The sequence below is a fragment of the Onychostoma macrolepis genome, chromosome 19 (genome assembly GCF_012432095.1).
Source record: "Onychostoma macrolepis isolate SWU-2019 chromosome 19, ASM1243209v1, whole genome shotgun sequence".
In the NCBI taxonomy this organism is placed as follows: domain Eukaryota; kingdom Metazoa; phylum Chordata; class Actinopteri; order Cypriniformes; family Cyprinidae; genus Onychostoma; species Onychostoma macrolepis.
Window position 1 is genome coordinate 20,397,339 of NC_081173.1, and position 24,538 is coordinate 20,421,876.

The 24,538-nt window shown below is 36.5% G+C and overlaps 1 protein-coding gene across 1 annotated transcript; it reads left to right on the forward strand.

Moving 5' to 3' along the window:
* Positions 1 to 380: 380 nt before the first annotated feature.
* Positions 381 to 24,264, forward strand: hibadha (3-hydroxyisobutyrate dehydrogenase a). Its single transcript, XM_058754099.1, has 8 exons — positions 381 to 528; positions 1,266 to 1,426; positions 1,550 to 1,659; positions 2,827 to 2,948; positions 12,989 to 13,122; positions 15,037 to 15,113; positions 22,677 to 22,833; positions 22,946 to 24,264. The coding sequence occupies exons 1-8, from the start codon at positions 459 to 461 to the stop codon at positions 23,099 to 23,101; spliced, it is 987 nt and encodes a 328-aa protein (XP_058610082.1). The 5' UTR covers positions 381 to 458; the 3' UTR covers positions 23,102 to 24,264.
* The last annotated feature ends 274 nt before the right edge of the window (positions 24,265 to 24,538 follow it).

Sequence of the window (24,538 nt, forward strand, 5' to 3'; positions counted from 1 at the left end):
TTATAAATTTTAAGAAATATGCTACATTTTAAAGGAAACTCTGAATAGTTCTATTTGTGAATGATCAGCGTACTAGAATAAAAAAAATGTATTATTTATTTTTTTCAGCGTTTGTTATTGAAAAAATGAATGTAACTTATGTGTAATATTATGTAGAACAACGAAGAGATTTTAGCACAAACTGTGATTCTTTGATTTGGTTCATAAGTTCACGTAGAAGCCTAAAGCGTCTAGCCATTGTTAATCTTTTAAGAAGTATCGTCTTAATGCTATTCAAAGAAATCACAGCAGCAACTCTGGGAGAAACTACATGATATCTCAATGACGATCTCGATCTAATTGGTTGGTACGCAAATCCTTATCAGTGATTGGAGGAATGTTGCTGTCAATCATATGACCCGCCCCCTGAGTTCCTGACTCGTACTGTCAATGAGGAGCTGAGGTCAAGAGAAATAAGCATGGCCGCTTTGTTTAGAGGGTATCGGAATTTTTATAAAAGAAGCAATAGACATGTGGAGCTCACTTTGGGTATGTTGTTTCCTCGTTAATTATCCATTGACAGACCAAGGTTGTTAAAGCGCCGCTAATGTTATTGCAAATAGCAGTATGGATATGTTTTTTTTTTCTTCATCTGTTTTGTTTTATTGTATTTTTGCAAAATATGTGAACATGTATGAAATATGCTTGGACATATATGTCAAAGCATATAAACAAGCATTGTGCACAATAAGCAAGTCACTGTTTACTTTTTGAGGTTCAGAAATGTTGTGCAATGCATCTGGTGTTTAGGAGCTCATAGGTTACACTACAGTTATTTTTTTTTTCAGCTGCAAACTATAAGCTAAATAATAAAATAAACTGTTATCAAATTAAATACACGTCTCAGCCTTCTCACCAAGTTCAGCTTTTGTCACCTCATTTAGTAATTTTATACAAAATAAATGTTTATATATCAGAGTTTTCCTCTAAACATCTGGGTCAGTAAGGATATGAAGGTCTTTATAAGCAATTAATATTGAGGGTTAAGAAATCTTGCGAAGACTTCTCAATAGTGCTCAATGTGTTGTTCCATTTATTTTATGTTATACTGACATTGATTTTTTACAAAATTGCTCCAGTAAGTCTCTGTTTTATAGACATGATGGGCTAAAAAATTTTCTATTGCCAGTTTCGGTGCAGTCTTTGACTATCATAGCTTTCTGTGTCTATAGGGAGGATTTAATTTTACTGTAATTTATGATTTCTGTCTGTGTGTGGTTTTTCAGTATCCTGTAGATCAATGGCTTCCAAGACCCCAGTGGGTTTTATTGGACTGGGTAACATGGGGACACCTATGGCTAGAAACTTACTGAAGCATGGATATCCTGTCATTGCTACTGATGTCTTCCCAGAGTCTTTCAAGGAGCTTCAGGACTCAGGAGCGCAGGTATAAGTATCTGTTTCTCAAACAATGTGCTAAAATTAAATTTATCACATCTTTTCCAACATCTAGACTGTAAATTTCTGTGAATGAGGCTGTGCAAATAATTACCTTTGCTTGTCCTCCCAGATCCTGGATTGCCCTGCTGAAGTGGCTGATAAAGCTGACCGAATCATCACCATGCTACCGTCCAGCCCCAACGTCATTGAGGTTTACACAGGACCCAGTGGCATACTGAAGTAAGTCCTTTCACATTAAACTCTCAACAGTGTTAAATTCGATACTGACTGAATTTTAACATATTGGAGAATCTGTTGTCCTATATTACCAAAATTAGTCTAAATTGGGTATAAATCTGCACAGCACATGTCTATTATTTATAATGATTAAGAATAGTTCAAGATTAAGGAGTTTCCACTGACTGTATGATTAGTACAAGTTTAGGCTTAATCTAGTAATTCTTTTAAATCTACCTTAATTCCAAAAAACAAAAAACAAAAAGATCTGTAGAAGGCATGTAAAATGCAGTACTAAAGTAACATTATATAGATAGAATAGTATTTACAGCAGTTCAGGCTAGTAGTTGACCAATATTGTCTTTTTAATGACTGATGCTAATTGACTGGTTGAAGTTTTGGGTCAGAAATTTTTTACTTTTGAATGATTGTGTTCTTTTATTCAGCAATGACACATAAAATTGATCAAAACGTGAAATTATTCATTAAATACTCCTAATAATGTATGCTATTTATGTATGACTCTATAAAATTGTTTAGCAGCGCAACTGTTTTCAACAGTGATAATAAGAAGTAATGTTTATTCAGCACCAAATCAGCATATTCAAATGTTTTCTGAAGGATCATGTGACACTGAAGACTGGAGTAATGGAAATGCTGAAAATTCAGCTTTGCCAGCACATGAATGAATTACATTTTAAGATATATTAAAATGGAAAACAGTTTATTAAATTATAAAAATAGTTCACAGTATTACTGTTTTTACTGTATTTTTTATCAAATAAATGCAAACCTGATTATAAGTGGCTTCTTTCAAAAATCTGAGTTAAATCAAATTTACAGACCCCCAAACTTTTGATTGGTAGTATATAGTGCATTCATCATTTTTTCCATATGAGATTAAATGAACTAATTTTGCATAATATTTATTCAATATGCAGTATATTGTATATTATACAACAATTTAAAATGTTTATTGTTTACCTGCATGGCATGTTACCATTAACAAACATCAAAGAAGCATGAGCATGCAAATGTGTATAAAACATAAGCCATAGTAACATGTCTAATTTGGATTTCGCAACAGTTTAGGCTCATTTAAATATTCCTGGGCTTCTTGTTATGATGATATTTAACATTGTTCTTTTTGATTTTGCACTCTTCTTTAAGGAAGGTAAAAAAAGGCACCCTTCTGATTGACTCCAGCACCATCAACCCTGCAGTGTCCAAAGAGATGGCCGTTGCTGCTGAGAAGATGGGAGCAGTGTTCATGGATGCTCCGGTGTCAGGAGGTATGACCGACCTGGAAACAACCTCTTATTACCATCTACGTAATAGTCGCTCAGTTTGACTGACAGGATCTCATTGTTTAAATTTCTTGGAAGTGCTCACCGTGGAGATGCAATTACAGTGTTATGTGTTGTTTAATGATTGAACTGTGTTCTCACTAAGCTTTTATTGTGGTCAGTAGGTTCACAGATGTGCTGAACATGTCTCAGATTGTCATTTTAATTTCCTGTACCTATAGAAGTTTGTTCTTCTGGCTAATGCTCCACTCAGAGATAAGTTAGATACTGCAACGCAAACTCAAGAAGTTGAAATTCTGTAATTTCTTTTTTTTAATTTGTTTATAAATTGATATGGTAATTTTAGTTCCTTTGAATGCACATTAATAATTGAATTTAGGTTTGTATTTGTTTACCTTAGTGTCAGAATAGCAGAATAATTTCCTGTAGAAATAATTGAGACAAAGAAACCTACAATTTTCCAGAAACACAAACACACTCCCGTTATATTATGCAGATTCTCTGGGAAGGCTCTGTGACAGGGCCTTTAATGGCCTGAGCCGTTATGGAGGACAGCGCTGTCAGTAGCTTTCACTTTGATGGAGCCGTAATGTTGGCTCTCCCAGTCCAGGGCCTTTCATGTAGATAAAAGGCCATAAAGAGCTGAGAAACTGCCCTGGACAAGCACATGTTTAAGATGCACAACTTGTGTGTGAGTAGGGAAACTCCTCAGGCATTAAAGGTTTGCTGGATGGATGTTTACTGATTGGCGTCTGTAGTGCAGACAAGATTTTAAAGAGCCTGTGTGTGGACTAGGCTATAAAAAAGTGAATGGGTGTATGTTCTCAAGCCCTTGGACTAGACTGTGATCTAATCCTTCCTTAACATCTTAGCGGTGAGGATTTACAATTTTCCTCAGATTATATACTTTCCTTTTGGAGTCAGACACTTAAAAAAAAAATCATAATGCAAAAAAATCCCAAAATGTATTTGAGATTTAAACAAATACTTCACCCAAAAAGAAAAATATTATTATTCACTCAGAACTTTGCCATTCCGAACCCTTATGACTTTTTTCCCCTGTGGATTCATTTTTTATTTTTTATTTTTTAAGATTAATCTGGTCACTCTTTTCAGTATAATGGCAGTGAATGAGGACTAAAAAGCACAAAGGTGATAAAATAGGTATAAAACTTGGGCACTTTATTCCAAGTCCTTGGAAACCATAAAATAGCATGTTGTGGAGAAATGGCCAAAATTTATGTCGTTATTAATTTATTTATTCAGTATTTCTTCTTCTTTTCTTTTTTTTCCCCTCCAGTGCCTGTATATTGCAATAGTACAGACAAGAGCAAATTCAATTTTAGAATGAACTATCCTTTTAAAATGTTTTGGGAGGGCAAATTTGGGGATTATTTTAATTTTTGCAAAAAACTTATTGTTACAAGTCCAAGACCAATTAATTTGGCAAAAAAGCCAAAGTCAGGTCAGATGTATTTTATAAACTCCATTAAAAGTAATTACAAATAAAAAAACACAACACTAAAAATAGCATGAAGCAGTTACCATTCAATAAATCCAAACACAGTACATGAAAACAGTACATTATGACCTCTACATTAAGAGAGGGTTTATATTGATCAGTAGTGCGGGGCAACAGATAGTTTTTCACAGCCTAAATGATCAGCCTCCATGTTTTTATCAGGTCTATGGGGTGCATTTATCAGACCACATTACAAAACACAGCAGCGCTAGTACTTAAGTAAACAGTGTGTCCAGAAGGTGGCACTCCAGCCATCATGACGCCATTGTGTCTGTTCCCAGCGATCTCCCATCTCCTGCCCTCTCACATAAGGTCTCTGTTGTGGAAAGGAGAATTTGCATGTGTGTGTGAGATCATGTTGTATTTTTTTACGCTGATTTTCTTTTGATATAATTTTATACTCTGGGTTTTGTGTTTGTCTCTCTGTGCGTCACTAAGGTTTGGCACTTCAGACTGTGTTTCTCAAATAATACACTCATAAAATGACGAACAAACTCTCTGTCTCTCTCTCTTTTTCGCTCTCTTTGTCTTTTTTTTTTTTTTTTTTGCGTAGATTTGTAATAAACTCAAAGGCACAAACCTCACTGTCTGCTGTTGCAGAATTGGACCCACAACAAACCCCTGGCTAACGTCACACGCTCTGAAACGTGGGGTGTGTGGCCATTGCTGCGTCTAACAAGTGCTTGGCTAGTTAACAATAATTACCCACATTCCTCGGTTTTTGCTGAGATTGCGGCCACACTGTCGCTCACTCTCACTATGCAGCTCACGGTGGGAAAACTTCGGCTTTCTGTGCGAGAGAGCGTTTGTGTCACAGTTTTGTGTGTGGTGGGACTGGGTTAGATCTGCTTTTGTTGGGCCGTGTTGGTGCACTGCTCTCACGGTGTCTTAACCTCAAGTCAGTGCAGTATTTAATAACGTACGTAACTCATAATGTATATTTTTCTAACGTGGTCACTTGCTATATTTGCATTAAACAGTTAAACTCCCCTTTGTTTTCCTTGACTTAATTTTAGGCCCTTTCTGAATGTGTGAAATGATCTTCTTTTCTTCTCTCCTCTCATTTATTATCACTGATCTAACAGCCTGCATGCATGAGCCGTCTCGATGGAACAGCCTTCACCCTGCCTTCACCCATCAGGCCCATATGTAGATCAGCGCTAATAAAGGAGAAAATGACAATCTCTGGCTTTCAGATGGTCCTTTCAAAATGCATTAGAAGTTTAAAGTGAAATATTTCTGTGTCAAGTCCCTCGCATGACCAAACAGGCTTAAAAAGATATTTTGATTTTATTATTAAATGACAATGACAATAATAAAGATCTAAGGTTAAATAAATTAAATGGCTGCTTTAGTCAGATCAGTTTTGACTGATTAAATATGATTGGGTTTATGTCAGTTTTATTAATATACTGAAAATTTACATACATTTATGTTAATTTTACAAACTATTTTTATGGCATATATAATAATGAAAAGGGCTGCCATTTTTTTTTAAATATATCTTTATTTTACTTTTAATAACACCAATGGACAAAATGTTCTCTTATTACATAATTTCAGAAATTAGTTGTCAATCCATACAAACAAAAACCTAAACTGATTTAAATAATATATGTAATAAACTCAGTCTTTCTGATTTCTATCTGTATTATTTTATTATGATTATTATTTAGCATTTACATTTGCATATATATATATATATATATATATATATATATATATATATATATATATATATATATATATATATATATATATATAATCTGTGAGTTTTATGATTATTATCATTATTCTTATGGGGCTGCGAAAATGTATTTATTTTTAATGAATTGATTTATAATGAATTAGTAAAACATTTTTAAAAACAAATAATAATTGCTTTTTGGAAGATTCATGCACACATACACACACGTTTTATCTATCTATCTTTATCTGATAAGAGTTTTCATGTTTCATAGCTACAGTGTTACTGAAGTCAGTTACATTGTTAGCTGATAGCATTAACATTTCTCACTCATAACTGTAGCTTGGCTATCCTGATGGGACAGCAGATGCCCCTTCACAATAGAAAATCTGGGTACAAGATCACTCATGGAGAGGTGGGACCCCAGATATGTCCTAATGTAGATCAGCTTTCCCTGTGCTGTTTTTGGACGCTGTGAGCGTGCTCATTAATATCTCTGCCCTCTGTCGGCCGGAGCAGGAGGGGGAGGAAGAGACTGCCTGATAGATAGGTGAGTGACAGAGGAATTAGCATAACAAGATCCTCGCTGGGAAGGCCAGGGACTGGGAGACGTGTGTGAAGGGGGTGGACGTTGTCTGTCCTGAGCTCCAGATGGAAACAGACCCATAGCAGCTGTCTAGCCGGGACTTTTATAGCACTGTGTGCATGCGTGTGTGTGTGTGTGTGTGTGTGTGTGTGTTTATGATGTTGAGTCTGACCAGGAAAGAATGATCAGATATAAAACGATTTAAAGACTTCAGATTAAGATTTTAAGACCTGTGTTTTAATGTCTATATAAACTGAAGTGTATATGATTGCTGCACTAAGAAGTGAATGAAAAGCTGTCCATCATTTTCCGGTGTCATCTGGTATGCACTTATGCCCCCTGTCGAGGAACTGTCATTCAAAACCCCCCTCTCCCACTTTAAACAGTCACTGTGGCTCCCAAAAGTGTGTGTGTTTGTGTGTAAATGAGTGTACCCGTCATCCACAAGATGAGTGTTGTTAAGCAGCTTTTAAGTCCTCAATTATGGATAATTTTAAAATGCTGATGATGGTGCTATTCGAGGAACATGTGTGCATGTGTGAAGAGCCGCTAATCAGCATCCTTAGGAGCCGATATACTGATGGCTCCTGGCCTGGGGTATCATTGATTCCAGATCATTCTTCACTTGTTGTCCACACTCAAAGGGACCATGCGGTAGCGTGGCAAGGATGGGGGTGACGATGGCGGTGATTAAAGTCCTACTTATCTGAATGATGAAGATAATATGTGCAAGACTCTCTTGTGACCGTGTGAAGGTTTGCGTTTGTTTGTGTGTGGTGGCTCGTAAACTCTTTTGCCCCTGTGAACCTGTCAGTATGCCACATTAGGGCTGCTGGCGTAGAAACTATTAATCTGTGTGAAGTTCTCATGTGTGTGTGTTTTTATATATGCAGAAAGGAGTGTATTAAGTTTGCTTGGTGTTTTAATTTGTCTGAGAAAATATCTCCTTTTGGTCATAATTATAGGTTTAGCCACATGAAGCTAGTAAATATGTTTGTTCCTGTTACACTAGTAAGAACGTTCCCACTGCATCAAAAGCCCAAAAAAGTTTTTTAAAAGCACAGTTCACCCAAAAATGAAACCTCTGCCATCATTTACTCACTCATAGCGTGTATGGCTTATTTTTCTTCTGGGAAACACAAAAGAAGATCATTTTGAAAAATGTGTCAGTAGGGCTGTATGAATTAATTGAATTAAAATCGAAATTGTGACTATGGCTTAGTGCAATTATCTAATTGCAAAGGTTGCAATTTAATTAATATATACATGTGACGTGAAGTTCTGCGCTGTGTTTATTTACACGCAAGCAGCTCATGATGCAGTAAATGCTGCTCCATGCAATCTTCATCTCTGCATCCTCTCTGAGTTTAGGTTGCTTATGATGTGCATTTAGGACACAATTGCACCAATGGTCTTCTCAAACTTGTAATCAGAATCACGTACAGTGGGGAAAATAATTATTTGATCCCCTGCTGATTTTGTAAGTTTGCCCACTTAAAAAAAGAAAAAAAGAAGGGTTTATAATTTTTATGGTAGGTTTCAATGGATTGAAATCCTGCAGTGCCTGCAAAGTCCCTCTGCTCAAGAAGTCACATGTACAGTCCCGTCTGAAGTTTGCCAATGAACATCTAAATGATTCAGAGAAGGTTTGGGAGAATGTACTGTGGTCAGATGAGACCAAAATTTAGCTCTTTGGCATCAACTCGACTCATCGTGTTTGGAGGACTAGAAATGCTGACAATCACCCCAAGAACACAATCTAGTCAAGCACGGAGGTGGAAACATTATGCTTTGGGGCTGTTTTTCTGCTAAGGGTACAGGACGACTTTACCACATTGAGGGGCAAATGGACGGGGCCATGTACTGTAAAATCTTGGACGAGAACACTGAAGATGGGTCATGGATGGGTCTTCCAGCATGACAGTGACCCGAAACATCCGCCAAGGCAACAAAGGAGTGGCTCAAGAAGAAGCACATTAAGGTCCTGGAGTGGCCTAGCCAGTCTCCAGACCTTAATCCCATAGAAAATCTGTGGAGGGAGCTGAAACTTCGAGTTTCCAAGAGACTGCTTAGAAACCTTAATGACTTGGAGAGGATCTGTAAAGAGGAGTGGACCAAAATCCCTCCTGAGATGAGTGCAAACCTGGTGACCAGCTACAAGAAACATCTTGCCTCTGTGCTTGCCAATAAGGGTTTCTGCACCAAGTACTAAGTCATGTTTTGCTTGGGGATCAAATACTTATTTGACTTACTAAAATGTAAATCTTTTTTTTAATGTTTGTATGCTGCTTTTTTTCTGGATTTTTCGTTTGATATTCTGTCTCTATCAGTTAAAATAAACCTACCATAAAAATGATAAACCCTTCTTTTTTTTTTAAGTGGGCAAATTTACAAAATCAGCAGGGGATCAAATAATTGTTTTCATAAATATTATTATTATTATTATTATTGTAATTTTACAGTTGTACTGTAAAATAAATTATTATTAACATTATTAAAATAACTATTACAATAGTAATATTTCATATTTTGTTATCTTATTTTGTAGTAGTAATAATAATAATAATAATAATATATATATTTTTTTTTGTATTAACCTGGAGGGTTTTTAAATCTAATTAAATCGCAATCTTAAAATCACAATTAATGGTACAATATTTTTATCAAAATTATGACTGTTAGATCTTCCCCTAGATTGTGAAGCTTTATGTATCTGTTTCTTTTTTTGTTTGTTTGTTTTTTTACAGAGTTGTTTTGGACCCCATTGACTTTCATTGGACAAACACATCTTTAAAATATCTTCCTTTGTGTTTCACAGAAGATAGAAAGTCAGACAGTTTTGGAACAACATGAGGGCAAGTAAATTATGAGAGAATTTTAATTTTTAGCTGATTTAAATGTAAGTTTTCAGTGTAGCATGAGAAAAACTAAATTGGCTCATCAAAACTCCTGAGTTTAAGGAGTTTAGGTGGAATGAAAACTGTATGCATTTACTGGCTTGATTATCCAATATGGACAAATATAGCTTTGATCGTAAACCAAATGAATCATTGACATCCTTTGATATAGTGTCTATTTTATCGAGGTTTACCTAATGTTTTTACAGCAGTGTTTCTGGGATTGGAAACACAATAAGAACGGTTCCTAGAATGTTCTCTCGAGATCTCTTTAATGCCCTGCCAGCGCAGTCGTTTAGAGAGACAATCGCTTTCAAATCCCTATTGTCTGTTTGCGATCAATGTTGGTCTTTTTACAGTCAAAAAGAAAGTTATTGATCAGCTCAAGAGGATAGCTGATAGATCGCAAAAAAAGGACAAGTGAGTTTGTATATGCGTCTGGTGGAGAGGGCTGAAAAAAGAACTGATTTCGTCATTTAGAGTCTTTATTACTGTCAGCAGTTCTAGAGGTTTGTAGAAAGACGACAAGAGGTTTGCATGGGGTTTTTATTTACACACAACAAAGGCTCTGATATCTACACGCTCGATGAGGTGGTTTAAGCTCCACCATCTCTCTTTGCCTGGGAAAAGAGGCTCATATCCACAAATGTAGTGTAATGTAACTTTGCCACTAATGAAACGTTTCGGTGTTTTAAAAAGCGCTTACAGCCTTAAGTGGCTTTTTTTTGAGTGTTTAAGATTCTGGAAAGAGAGTTTGTGGTACCTGACACCACAAACAACTGCGTACGTCTCCGTCAGAGTTCACGTCCATGTGGGTTTCTTCATTATATATTTGCTGTTATAGATTTAGTCTTTTAATCTAATGTAGATTTGATTTTGTGCAAAAATTGTGGAAATGGAGTGGATCTAGATTAGATAAGATTAGGCCTAATGATAGGCGTGGGATCATCAGATTTTTTTTATCTCTTATTAAATGATTGAATAAATACACAAATACATTAAAATGTAACCAAAATATAGATTTCAGTTGACATTATTTTATTTTTTCTCAATATGAAAACTAACATTGCCTGAGACAAATACATTGTTTCATTTACATAGTTGTAAAAATAATTTTGCAAAAAAAATTGGTCGCAGAATGCTGCAGTTGACCAATTAGAATCTATGCTTTATGCTTTGACCTGTCTGCATTTTCATATTGCTCTTGCATTAACTTTCCATGCATTACTATTAGCATTGTAAATGTGTTAAAGGGATACTCCACCCCAAAAAGAAAATTTTGTCATTAATCACTTACCCCCATGTCGTTCCTAACCCTTAAAAGCTTAGTTCGTCTTCGGAACACAATTTATGATATTTTGGATGAAAACCGGGAGGCTTGTGACTATACCATCGACTGCCAAGTAAATAACACTGTCAAGGCCTAGAAAAGTATGAAAGACATCGTCAAAATAGTCCATCTGCCATCAGTGGTTCAATCTGAATTTTATGAAGTGACGAGAATATTTTTGTACGCAAAGAAAACAAAAATAACGACTTTATTCAACAATTCGTCTCCAACTGCGTAAGCTGTTCTGTGTCAGCCGCACCACACAGATACACTACTGTTTGTTCAAATCAAAGCGTAAATAAACATAGCAAACGTATCCATGTGGTGCGGCTGACACAGAACAGAAAGTTATTTGTGTTTTTTAAAAGTGTTTTCGTCGCTTCATTAAATTCAGATTGAACCACTGATGGCAGATGGACTATTTTGACGATGTCTTTTATACTTTTCTGGGCCTTGACAGTGTTATTTACTTGGCAGTCAATGGTACAGTCACAAGCCTCCCAGTTTTCATCCAAAATATATTAAATTGTGTTCTGAATACGAACAAAGCTTTACGGGTTTGGAACGACATGGGGGTAATTGATTAATGACACAATTTTCATTTTGGGGTGGAGTAACCTTTTAATGTGATGTCTTCATTAAATGTGATAAACCAGTTTAATTTAAAAAGTGTGCAAATTTAAGTAAAACTGCATATTAATGTTTGTTTATAGATAAACAAAACACAAGCACATACACTTTATTCTTTAAGGGAAATGACAGACGAGCTGAGCTAATGAGAGAATTATTGATGACGGATAAGTACGGCTAAAATCAATACAGGGGAAGTCATAAAGTCTCTCTTTTCCTTTCTCTCTCTCTCTCTCTCTCTCTCACTCTCTTTCTTTATCTCCATTTCACTCGATCTATCTTGCATCAGCTCTTTTCTCTTGGTCTTTAATAATTAACTTCAGCATTATTAGCTTCTCAGTATAAACAGCCTATTCATTAGTGTTAACACACACAAACAGACCACTCACCTCAAAGCACATGCCTTTTTTCTAGCTCATATTGTATCCAGCGTGTAATATAAATTTGGATAAATTGGATCGTGTTTGTGTGTTTATTTATGTGGATATTAGGGATTTCAGTGCAGCAGATGAGGTTTTAGTCTTTAAAAAAAATCTGGCCAATTTTATTGCTTTAATTGCATTCTAATCGGGCAAATCCCTGGACACACATATCTATGTCAGCAGCATTAAAAGCACCCCTCCCATGTAGAACATGGCACGCTTTAACGTGATTGGCCACGCTTGGTCCTCTTAAGGCGTGGCGCTTAATTGAACATGATAAAGTGTAAAGTTAATTACCCCTTAGAGCTGTCACTCATACCCCAGGGGGCGTGTTCACTTAGGGGGAGGAGTGTCGCTTTAGGCACAGCTGTCGTACGCAAGTCTATGTGTTTGTGAGGAGGAGGACAATGGGTCCTTGTCCTCAGAGAGTTGTGAAGGATGATTTGGACAATCGGCTTTTAAAGGCAAACACTCAAATGTCCCGCTGGTGCCAGACAGCTTATTAATACCCTCCTCTGCCCCAAAACTCACACACACACACACACACACATTGTTGACTAAATCCTGACCTGCTTAAGTTAAATTAGAAGGTTACATTTAATTTTCTATAATGATCCTCAGCTGTATAGTAATTGTAGAGAGGAAATTATGATAACATCATAAAAAACTTTGGATCTTTGAACATGTATTATGCTAGTAATATTGTTTTGTTGTTGTTGTTGTGCCATTTGCCATAATATACTTTGAACTACTTTGAGTAATATGTAAATACTATAAATTAATATGGTTATAGATTTTTTATTTTATTTTTTAGTACTTTGACATAATCTTGATGCCATCATTATAATGGTACCACCACAGCACTTACAAATATACGCACTGAAAACTGACATTTAGTGATTTTGAGCACATTTGCAATGATTTTTAAAGTCATGATTGTGTTCTGTTCAGGTGTTGGTGCAGCCAGTCTGGCTAAACTCACCTTCATGGTGGGTGGAGTCGAGGAGGAATTTAATGCTGCCCAGGAGCTGCTCACCTGTATGGGAGCAAATGTAGTGTACTGTGGCCAAGTGGGAAGTGGACAGGTAAATACACACAAACATGAATATCCTTTAGCCTGTAATCAATTAAAAATTGTAGTAAAGAGATGGTGTCGTCAATGGAACTTCAAAAACAATTTCACAATTTTTTTTTTCATACAATTAATTTGTCCCAGGATCGTCTGAGTTTGGTTCATTCACACTGCCAGTGATTTTCTGGGATCTGTGCGTGCATTCACACACATCCTCTAAAGATCAGTTAGGCCTAGAAGAGTTACAGCTACGGCCACCAGAGCTTATTGGGCATGCGCACATCAATATTGCATCATTTTTGACACTCTGAACAACAATAATTACTGTATTTGCATTATTGTAAGGCAGGGGTCAACAAGCTTGATCCTGGAGGGACGGTGTCCTGCAGAGTTTAGCTCCAACTTGCCTCAACACACCTGCCTGCAAGTTTCAAATATACCTAGTAAGACCTTGATTAGCTGGTTCAGGTGTGTTTAATTAGGGTTGGAGCTAAGTCTGGTGACCCCTGTTGTTAGGGATAGGTTTGGGGCTGGGGTAGGTGAAGACATTAATAAAACAGGATGTGATAGGTAGCAAATTTACTTTAATACTTTAAAAATAGCTATATACCTTCTAGCCACAACCGTAAAGATCCCATAAACACACGTTAGTCAGTCAAGTCAAGTCACCGTTATTTTTTTACAATGCAGATTGTGTCAAAGCAGCTTTACAGTATTAAAAAAGGGAAATAGTGTGTCGAAATAGTGTGCCGTTCTCCTCTGGCCAGACGAGACCAGCAGTTTAATTCTAGGTTGCAACAAAGTCAGATTGTGAAGAGGACGTGACATCCCGTTACATCGGGATGTGACGTGTAATGTGACTTGTACCGTTCCACTAAGCTGGAGAACTATCTCAGCTTCAGCGCGGATGGTGAGGAGCTCCCTTGTCTCTGCTTCTTTAGAGTTTGCAGAGATTTTTTTTGTCGTGAAAGTTGATCTGCATTTTAATCTCCCGGTCAAAGAATCGCACGTCGTTGTGATGACACATGCATCCTCACTACGACACACTCTTCACGGCATTGGTTCTTCCTTTTGTTCACACAGGGCTCAATCCAGGACTGATCCCAGCAATGTTACTAGGTCCCCATCCCGGGACGTGTTTGCGTTCACACAGAAGGCACTCTGGCGATTTTATGGCATTTTTCTGGGATCAACACTGTGTGAAAGGGGTTAAAGACTTAACTCTTTTTTTTCAATCATACCATATTCTAAAATGCCCAAGATGGTGTTTTATTTCCAGTATGCTCTGGTATAACACATTAATAGATATTATTGTCTGTTAATGGGCTCATATTTTTACCCTATGATTTTCTACCCTTTTTTTGTCATATTTCCATTTTTCAGTTCAATTTTATCACCCTTTGATCCTTTGAAACAATCCATGCTGAAATGGGCCACACAATCTGTTAAGATCTGTCTAAAATGATCAGAGAGCTCTTTAAAAAGTTAACTTTTGCAGTGTATAAACAGTGTATTTTGCAGTGTATTTTCCTCATTTTGCTTTTATATTATTAGTTTTTCTGCCATTTCAGACACTTGACATAGGACAGATGCTTTTATTTTTAAGTGCCTTTGACGCTAGTAGGTGACAGCATGTGTTTTTGACATGTAAATGGAATGTGTAGATGTGCTCATCTGTTATGTCTAAGTTGCTGTAGCTTTATTACCATAAGGGCTCATTTCTAACCCACTAAGTTCTGAAAGTTACAGTATGTATAGTATACTAAAAAGATTTGATTATTCATGATATGACCTATTTAAGGAACACTCTAAGCACTATGTGGTGCATAACAAATTCCTTATGTACTGTCGATAAAAGGTTACTACAAAGTCTTTAAATTAAATTACTTCTGTGGCTGAACTGATGTTTTGCAATTTTCTCTTTCAGGCAGCGAAAATCTGCAACAACATGCTGTTAGGAATTGGCATGATTGGTACAGCAGAGACCATGAACCTTGGAATTAGGTGAAGATTTGTGTGTGTGTGTGTGTGTGAATGAGGCTGTGAAGGTAAAAATGAGAAAAAAGCATTAAAAAGTAGTTCATACAGTCATGGCTAAAAATATCGGCACCCTTGGTAAATATGATCAAAGAAGGCTGTGAAAATTAATCTGCATTGTTAATCCTTTTGATCTTTTATTTAAAAATTCACAAAAATGTAACCTTTCATTGGATAATAATAATTTAAAATGGGGGGAAATATCATTATGAAATAAATGTTTTTCTCTAATACACATTGGCCACAATTAACGCCACTCTTTTATTCAATACTTTTTGAAACCTCCATTTGCCAGTTTAACAGCCCTAAATTGTCTCCTATAATGCCTGATGAGGTTAGAGAACACCTGACAAGAGATCAGAGACCATTCCTTCATCCAGAATCACTCCAGACCCTTTAGATTCCCAGCTCCATGATGGTGCTTCTTCTCTTCAGTTCACCTCACTCATTTTCTATAGGGTTCAGGTCAGAGGACTGGAATGGTCAGCAGAAGCTTGGTTTTGTGCTCAGTGACCCATTTTTGTGTTGTTGTTGAGGTTTGTGTTTGGATTATTGTACGGTTGGAAGATCCAAACATGGCCCATTATAAGATTTCTAACAGAGTGAGTCACTTATTGATTTTTTTATCTGTTGGTATTTGATAGAATCTATGATGCCATGTGTCTAAACAAGATGTCCAGGACCTCCAGCAGAAATAACCCACAACATCAAAAATACAGCAGTATATTTCATTGTACACATGGGGTATTTTTTATCCCTGTGTTCACCAAACCCATCTTGAGTGTTTGCTGCTAAAAAGCTTATTTTTTAGTTTCATCTGACCATAGAAGCCAGTCCCATTTGAAGTTCCAGTCGTGTCTGATAACTGAATATGCTGGAGTTTGTTTTTGGATGAGCTAGAAGAATTGTTCTTGAAACCCTCCTGAACAACATGTGGTGATGTAGGTGCTGTTTGACAATTTTTTTAAAAGGTTTTCTGACCCCGAGACTCAACTATTTTCTGCAATTCTCCAGCTGTGGTCCTTGGAGAGTCTTTAGCCACTCAAACTCTCCTTCTCACCCTGCATTAGGACGATAGACACACGTCCTCTTCCAGGCAGTTTCTTAACATTTTATGTTGATTGGAAATTCTTAATTATTGCCCTGATGGTGGAAATGGGAGTTTTCACTGCTCTAGCTCTTTTCTTAATGCTCAGTTATCTTTTGCTGCACATCAGAAATATATTCTTTGTTTTTTCTCATCGTGATGGATGATTAAGGGAATTTGGGCTTTGTTTTCCCTCCTATTTATATTTCTGTGAAACAGGAAGCCATGGCTGGATAATTTCATGTTCATAATCACCCTGGAGTGCTCAAAATTGTAAATATGAATGGGAATATACTTCAGAGATATTTTATTCATAAGAATTTCTAGGGGTGCCAATAATTGTGTCCAACTTGTATTTGAGAAAAACATTTATTTCATAATGATATTTCCCCCCATTTTAAATTCTCATTATCCAATGAAAGGTTAGATTTTTGTGAATTTTTAAAATAAAAGATCAAAAGGATTAACAATGCAGATTAATTTTCGCAGCCGTCATTGATCATATTTATCAAGGGTGCTGATATTTTTGTCCATGACTGTATGGAGCCTGCTCTAGTTTCAAACTGCCACACGATTGCTTTGTATAAGAAACAGACTGAAATGTAAAGGGGTCATGCCATTACTTGTTTATTATTTAAATAAGAAAAAAATAAGTAGAATAAGGTTCACTCCTCTTATTAGTACATTATTTTTGCACAAAAATACATATATACGCAAAAATGATTTTCTTTTTATTTTGACCTTCTGTCTGAAATGCATTTTTTCGGCTCATTCACTGTGCAATGTTTGACAACAGTGATGATAGACACTATTGCGTGTGTTGTAACTGATCATCATATGCTGTTTTTTTTTTTTTGTGTGTGTTTTTTGGAGATAAAAGGAGTTAGTTCTTATTTCATTGTGTTTAAAAACATCCTGTGAAAATGTGGAGACAATATCTTCTCTCCTCTTATTATTACGTCTTTTCTTTTTTTTTTTTAAATATATGTTAAAGTGAGAAGAGGGGGAAATTACATCAGAGTGTATTGTCAGTGTTGCTTGCAAATACAGTTTAATAGGCTGGATTAAACAGATCAAAATATTCTTCATACATATGAGATGTATTCATATTCGCTTGAATGCAGTCTCAGAATCTAGTGTGCATGAAGCGATGTCATCCCTCTTCTCTGGGATATAAGGAGCTTGTAGGCATCTGCACACTCATATGCACTTATACAGACTCATTTAGATGCCTTGGATTCCTGGCTGTCATAAATCTCCCATGCTGCACTGCAGCCTGTCCTCATGCAGCAAACTGCACATTGAAAATGTAAAGAGGATGTGTGTTTGACTTATTTGAAGATATTATGATTTTCTCTTTCAAGTGGAAAGCTAATTGGTGCTTGGGAGAAATAATTAATCTCCCACTATGGAGAATTATCAGTTGGTTTTCCACCTTTCCTGTAGTATCTTTTGTTCTTTTGGTTCTTACTTTCATTTTTACAACTTTCATTGAATTTGGTACAAAATTGGGCCTAAAACTTAAAGGGCAAATTTTTTAAATTAAGCTCATATTAATTGGAGCTTACAAGTTTTCTTGCCCTGTTGCCAAAATTGAGAACATCTACATTTTAAACATATTCAATTGAATTCAACTTCACAAACATTAAAAAGAAAATATATTAGTTTGATCATTTATTTTACAATAACTCAATCATTTTGCAATAACTCTGACAAGATTGTTTGCCATTAACCCTACAAATTGTATATACAGTATGTGTGTGTATATATATATATATATATATATATATATATATATATATATATATATATATATATATATATATATATAAAATTAAATGAGATTATTTACTTTTCTTCCCTAGTAGATATAATTAGTTAATAACTGAATAATGTTCACGGCAATAAATTCAATATTGAATTGGGATTATGTGGACAAATTGTTGAGAAATCTGTTTTAAAAGAGTAATGGGACAACAGATTGTACCCTCTTCGTAGAAAAAGGCCCTTTTCTTAATTTTCTTCCCAACGAGTGCTGGATATCTCTGGTCACGCATGATGTTTCGCTTGGAGAAGAAGTGTCCCCAATAGACAGTTATCTCCCCTCTTGCTCTCTCTCTCCCTCTCTCTCTCTTTCTCTCTCTCTCTCTCTCTCTCCCCATCTATCTTCACTTATGCATGCATATGCTGCTGTCTACTCTTTAAAACCAGCAGCTACAACCGAGAACGAGCCCGTTTTTTTTTTTTTAATGATGCAACATACACACGATTGAGAGGCTTTGAAAGTTCATCCACCACACAAGCACCCTCACACACACAGCCTGTGTACAGATGTTTAAAAAGATAATTGACATTTGGTAATAAACTCGTTTGTTGCCTCTTAAAGACATTAATAAAATTGTGGCCTGTGTGTGTTTGCTTATAAGACTATGTGTTTATAATCTTGAGAGCACCAGGGTTTGATGAAGATGAAATGAGAACAAGAAGCATAGTGTATAAACATAAGTCTTTAACAAAATGATCAAACATCAAACGCCTCTAGTTTATTTCCTCCTTTCCTTTTTCTTTAACTGTAATTCACTCATCCTGTTTAACTAGACGCTCACATCTGTTTTCCTTTCCCTTGCTTCTGTGGTATTAACCTGCACACACTTCACACTCGATTTCATCAGCCAAATCTTCACAAGTATCCTTTGAAAGTGTCTCTTTCATGTAAATTTGATGTGTAAATGGTTTGGATAATATCCATAGGCAGAATGAGGGCTATACAAAATGACGTTTACCATTTTAACCGTGAAGGCGCCTCCCCTTCACGCACACACACTCATTTCGTGTGCCGAGAGAGTGATTTGTGTTGTAGCATAGAAGCCAGGTTGCAGTTGAGGCGGTAACCTTTTCAGTCACTGACCCAGAACGTGTGTGTGAGTGTGTATGAGTGTGAGCTGGGGGAAGGAGGGGACGATGTTGAACATATGTCACCGGTTGTCCCCAAGAGACCAAGAGACACAGACATAAAGGGGGAAAGTGAGAGAACGAGAGAGAACGGGAGATTGATACAGGGTCAGTCAGTGGGCTGTTTACAGACATTAAACCCCCGAAAAACAACTTTCAAATGACAGCACCGCTCACAAACACACACACATTATTGAGATTAAATTTTCCAAAACAGTCTGTAAAAACAGACAGTGTGGGACGGATGGATGGAATAATAGAAAGGGGAAAGAAATAGACTTTTTATGCACAGCTGTGTGTCCTTGTCTCTTAATTATTGCATAGACTTATAAAAGTCTTGGTGCGTGTGAGTGTGTATATGAAGGCGCGGCCCCCTGAATGAGAGACAGGTGGAGTTACTGTATAACTGCCCTTAAACACTCATCATAGTTTAATAGACATAAGAAAGCTAAAAAGCGCACTTTACTGTCTCACCACCGCTGCCGCTCCGGCGTGAGTGCGCACGCACACGCGTGTGTGTCGAGGCGCTCTTGATGTGGGCATATTTATGTTCTTGTTAAAGCAAGAGACGGCAGCTCTTTGCCCAGTTACACATCATCCTCAGATTTCCCTCTTTTTTCCCCTCTTCTCTCCATCTTCCTTTTGTTTCAAAATGGCTTTTTGTCAGCTGCCACCTAATTATTATTATTATTATTTTATTTATTTATTTTTTATTTTTTTTTTTGTCTCAGCAAATAGTGCTGGTTGACTTTTTGTTTTTTTTTATTATTATTAGTGGTGTTTGTGTCAGTAATGTGACTCTATTTTGATCTAGCTATTTAGATATATTTATTCTAATATACAGGGAAAATGCAATTCATAAATAAATAATGCCATTTAAATGTTTTTCTACTTTAAGCATTGTTTTAGGTTCTTAGGAAATGTAACATTTATTTTGATAAGTTTTAGGGGGCATGAAATCAGAAATGTCAGGGTGAGGCAGCTCTCCTGATATCATGATGAAAAAGAAAGTAATTCTTGACTATACTCTCCTGATAAAATAGTTTTGACAAAAAGACAAAATTTCTGATTATTTAGTAGAAAAAATTAACAAAACTCTTATTATTTAAAAAGGTCTTTTGTTTTCAGATAGTTTGACCTTTTTGTCAATAGCCAAGTCTAGTTCAGATTTAAAAACGTCATGTGTAGTGACTCCCACAAAACATATGTAATATAATTATGTAATACTATAAATATTACCAATTAAGTAAAATTAATATATTCAACAGTGGGTCCCACTTTATATTAGTTGGCCTTAACTAGTACTTACATTTAAATTAATCATTTGATACAATGCACTTATTGTGTACATACAGTGGGGCAAAAAAGTATTTAGTCAGCCACCAATTGTGCAAGTTCTCCCACTTAAAAAGATGAGAGAGGACTGTAATTTTCATCATAGGTATACCTCAACTATGAGAGACAAAATGAGAAAAAAAATCCAGAAAATCACATTGTAGGATTTTTAAAGAATTTATTTGCAAATTATGGTGGAAAATAAGTATTTGGTCAATAACAAAATTTCATCTCAATACTTCGTTATATACCCTTTGTTGGCAATGACAGAGGTCAAACGTTTTCTGTAAGTCTTCACACACTGTTGCTGGTATTTTGGCCCATTCCTCCATGCAGATCTCCTCTAGAGCAGTAATGTTTTGGGGCTGTCGCTGGGCAACATGGACTTTCAACTCCCTCCAAAGATTTTCGATGGGGTTGAGATCTGGAGACTGGCTAGGCCACTCCAGGACCTTGAAATGCTTCTTACGAAGCCACTCCTTCGTTGCCCGTGCGGTGTGTTTGGGATCATTGTCACGCTGAAAGACCCAGCCACGTTTCATCTTCAATGCCCTTGCTGATGGAAGGAGGTTTTCACTCAAAATCTCATGATACATGGCCCCATTCATTCTTTCGTTTACACGGATCAGTCGTCCTGGTCCCTTTGCAGAAAAACAGCCCCAAAGCATGATGTTTCCACCCCCATGCTTCACAGTAGGTATGGTGTTCTTTCTCCTCCAAACACAAGTTGAGTTTTTACCAAAAAGTTCTATTTTGGTTTCATCTGACCATATGACATTCTCCCAATCCTCTTCTGGATCATCCAAATGCTCTCTTGCAAACTTCAGACAAGCCCGGACATGTACTGGCTTAAGCAGGGGACACGTCTGGCACTGCAGGATTTGAGGCCTTTGTTACTTTGGTCCCAGCTCTCTGCAGGTCATTCACTAGGTCCTCCCGTGTGGTTCTGGGATTTTTGCTCACAGTTCTTGTGATCATTTTAACCCCACGGGGTGAGATCTTGCGTGGAGCCCCAGATCGAGGGAGATTATCAGTGGTCTTGTATGTCTTCCATTTTCTAATAATTGCTCCCACAGTTGATTTCTTCACACCAAGCTGCTTACCTATTGCAGATTCAGTCTTCCCAGCCTGGATTAATTTCTTTTATTACATTTATAATTACACTGTCCCATCCCTTACACCTTAACCCACCATTAAACCTACCCATACCACCAAATCTGCCCCTAACCTTATCCATATCCCAACTCAATAGCAGCAGAAGTGTTTTGCAATACAATATAAACTTAATAAGTACATTGTTCTTATTTTTTGAAGTAAGTACATAGTAGCCACTTAATATAAAGTGGGACTCAAAAGTGTTTTATAATGTATTCAAATTGTATTATTTATTTAATATATTCAAATATTCATTATTTTCAAAGTGTAAGGAAAGTATGCTGTTATTTTTTACTTCATGCTTTAATACATTACATTTGTAGTGATAGTTGTAGTGATTACAATGAGAACCTTTTCTTAAATTATATCAAAGTTTTTTAAAAATATGAAAATGAAATAATGAATAGTTATTTTCTTCTACAATACAAAATGAATACTATTTTTTCACAATCTTATTAATATCGTTAAGAGGCAACAAATATCATAGTTTATTACTAAATATCATTTGAAGATTTGAAGGTGAGCTCTTTTGACTAAAACCTAAACAAGCACCTAACTAGGCCCTAGAAACCATACACTTATCACAGGCAGCAGCTTTCTTCGGAAAATGTCACAATCTTATGTTTTGTTTGCCGTCTTGTCAGTTTTGTTCTATTATACTGTGTTATTTGGGGGCACAATGGTTTGTAAAGCAGCAAGGCCCATTTCACTCAGATCTACTTTAAATGCAGGACTGAAATCACCCTGGTTTCTCTTATAGGGGGACAGATTGGTGGGGGCGAGTTAATAAGACAGCTGCTTGTGTCAGAGTTTTATTACCCCTGCATTTGTGTGGGGGACAACAAGCCAGAGAGTGGAAAATGATGAACTGCAGCTCCTGTTAAATATCAATACTGTATTATCTAGGCCTGCTTTCCACTTAGGGATGATCTGGTCCTGAGCCAAAAGGTCAGCGCTCTTTCTGACCTCTGTCCTTTGACCTGTCTGTCTCTTTTGATCAGACTGGGTTTGGATCCAAAGCTGCTGGCAAAGATTCTGAACATGAGTTCAGGACAATGTTGGTCTAGTGACAAGTATAACCCCGTACCAGGTGTCATGGAAGGAGTGCCCTCAGCAAATAACTACCAGGGAGGCTTTGGCACAACACTGATGGCTAAAGTAAGTGGAAGCATTTTTCTTTTGATCATATTTATTTATTTATTGACACAGAGTCTAAATGATTTTAAGGCGAAACTGTAAAAAAAACAAAAAAAACATGTTGTGTTCTCAGGATCTTGGTTTTGCTCAGGATTCGGCGACCAGTACCCTGACCCCAATTCCTCTTGGTTCTTTGGCACACCAGATCTACCGTGCGATGTGCACTTGTGGCTACGCTAACAAAGACTTTTCCTCCGTCTTCCAGTTTTTACGAGAGGAGGGGGTGTAGTAGGTCCATTGGAAGTGACCCAGACTCTGTGTGAGAAACGGACATTATGGCAAGCTGGTTTAGTATTGATATACATGTGTGTATATTTTCAAAGGGATGTTACAGGTATGTTGAAGCTAATGAGTGTAGCATTGAGAGTCCGATGCCTCTCTCAAGTTGTTGCCAGAGTTTTTTTTTATCTATGACCAGTTCAAACTGTTACTCGAGCTTGCTTACTTCACACATTTACCTACAAATGTTTACAGTCATTCTTTTCCACTTTGAGCCAGTTCTGAGCCAATATTGATTTCAGGACCTGATCAGACGCTGCTAGAAATGTTTATGGATCCATATGTCATACCTCATCTGTTTCAGTTATGCTTAAACTGAATTGAAACTGTGATGAATTTTACAAAGAAGTAGTAGGTCCCTTGTTTTTCTGGAATAGTTACATTATAAGAATAGTTCACCTAGAAATAAAAAAGAAATGCTGAAAATGTACTATTCCTCAGGCCATCCAAGATGCAGAAGAGTTTGTTTTTTCATGGGAACAGATTTGGAGAAATTTAGCTTTACATCGCATGCTCACCAGTGGATCCTCTGCAGTGAATGGGTGCCGTCAGAATGAGAGTCCAAACAGCTGATAAAAACATCACAGTAATCCACAAGTAATTCACACAACTTCAGTCCATCAATTAATATCTTGTGAATTAAAAAGCTGTGTGTTGGAAACAAATCCATCCAGTTTGAAACATACAAATCCATCAATCCATTAAGAAGTTGTTGCTCCTAGCTAAAAATAAAAGAGTCCTCTGTCCATAATTTTGCTTTCTCCATTGGAAAAAGTAATTTTTATCTGAATCAGGAGAGAAATATGCACAGATCAAGCACTGTTTACAATCAAAAACAGTTCTAAACAAATATGCCGAGAGGACAGCACAGGACGTTTTCACTGGAGGAAGCATTATTATGGATTATGGACTTGTATTTTGGCCAGAAGCATCCATTGAAAGTTAAAACTCCTTAATGATGGATTTGTTTATTTAAACAATGTACAACTTTTCAGTTCACAAGTCAATAACTGATTAGCTGGAGTCGTGTGGTGTTTTTATTAGCTGTTTGGACTGACGACACCCGTTCACTGCAGTAGATCCATTGGTGAGCAAGTGATGTAATGCTAAATTTTTCCAAATTTGTTCCAATATAAAAACAAACTCCTCTCCATATTTGATAGCCTGAGTGTAAATTTCCAGCAAATTTTCTTTTTTGGTGAACTATTCCATTAAAACTGACCTCTATGTTACACTAAATAGTTTATACACGACATGACGTCTCTGTCTCTGTCTTTTTTTTTCTTTCTTTTTTTTTATTCTGACCACAATTTCTCTCATTCTTTGTTTCTTTTCCTCTAAACAGAAGGCTTTAAGTCATCCTTGTGTGTATGTATGTATGTGTCTT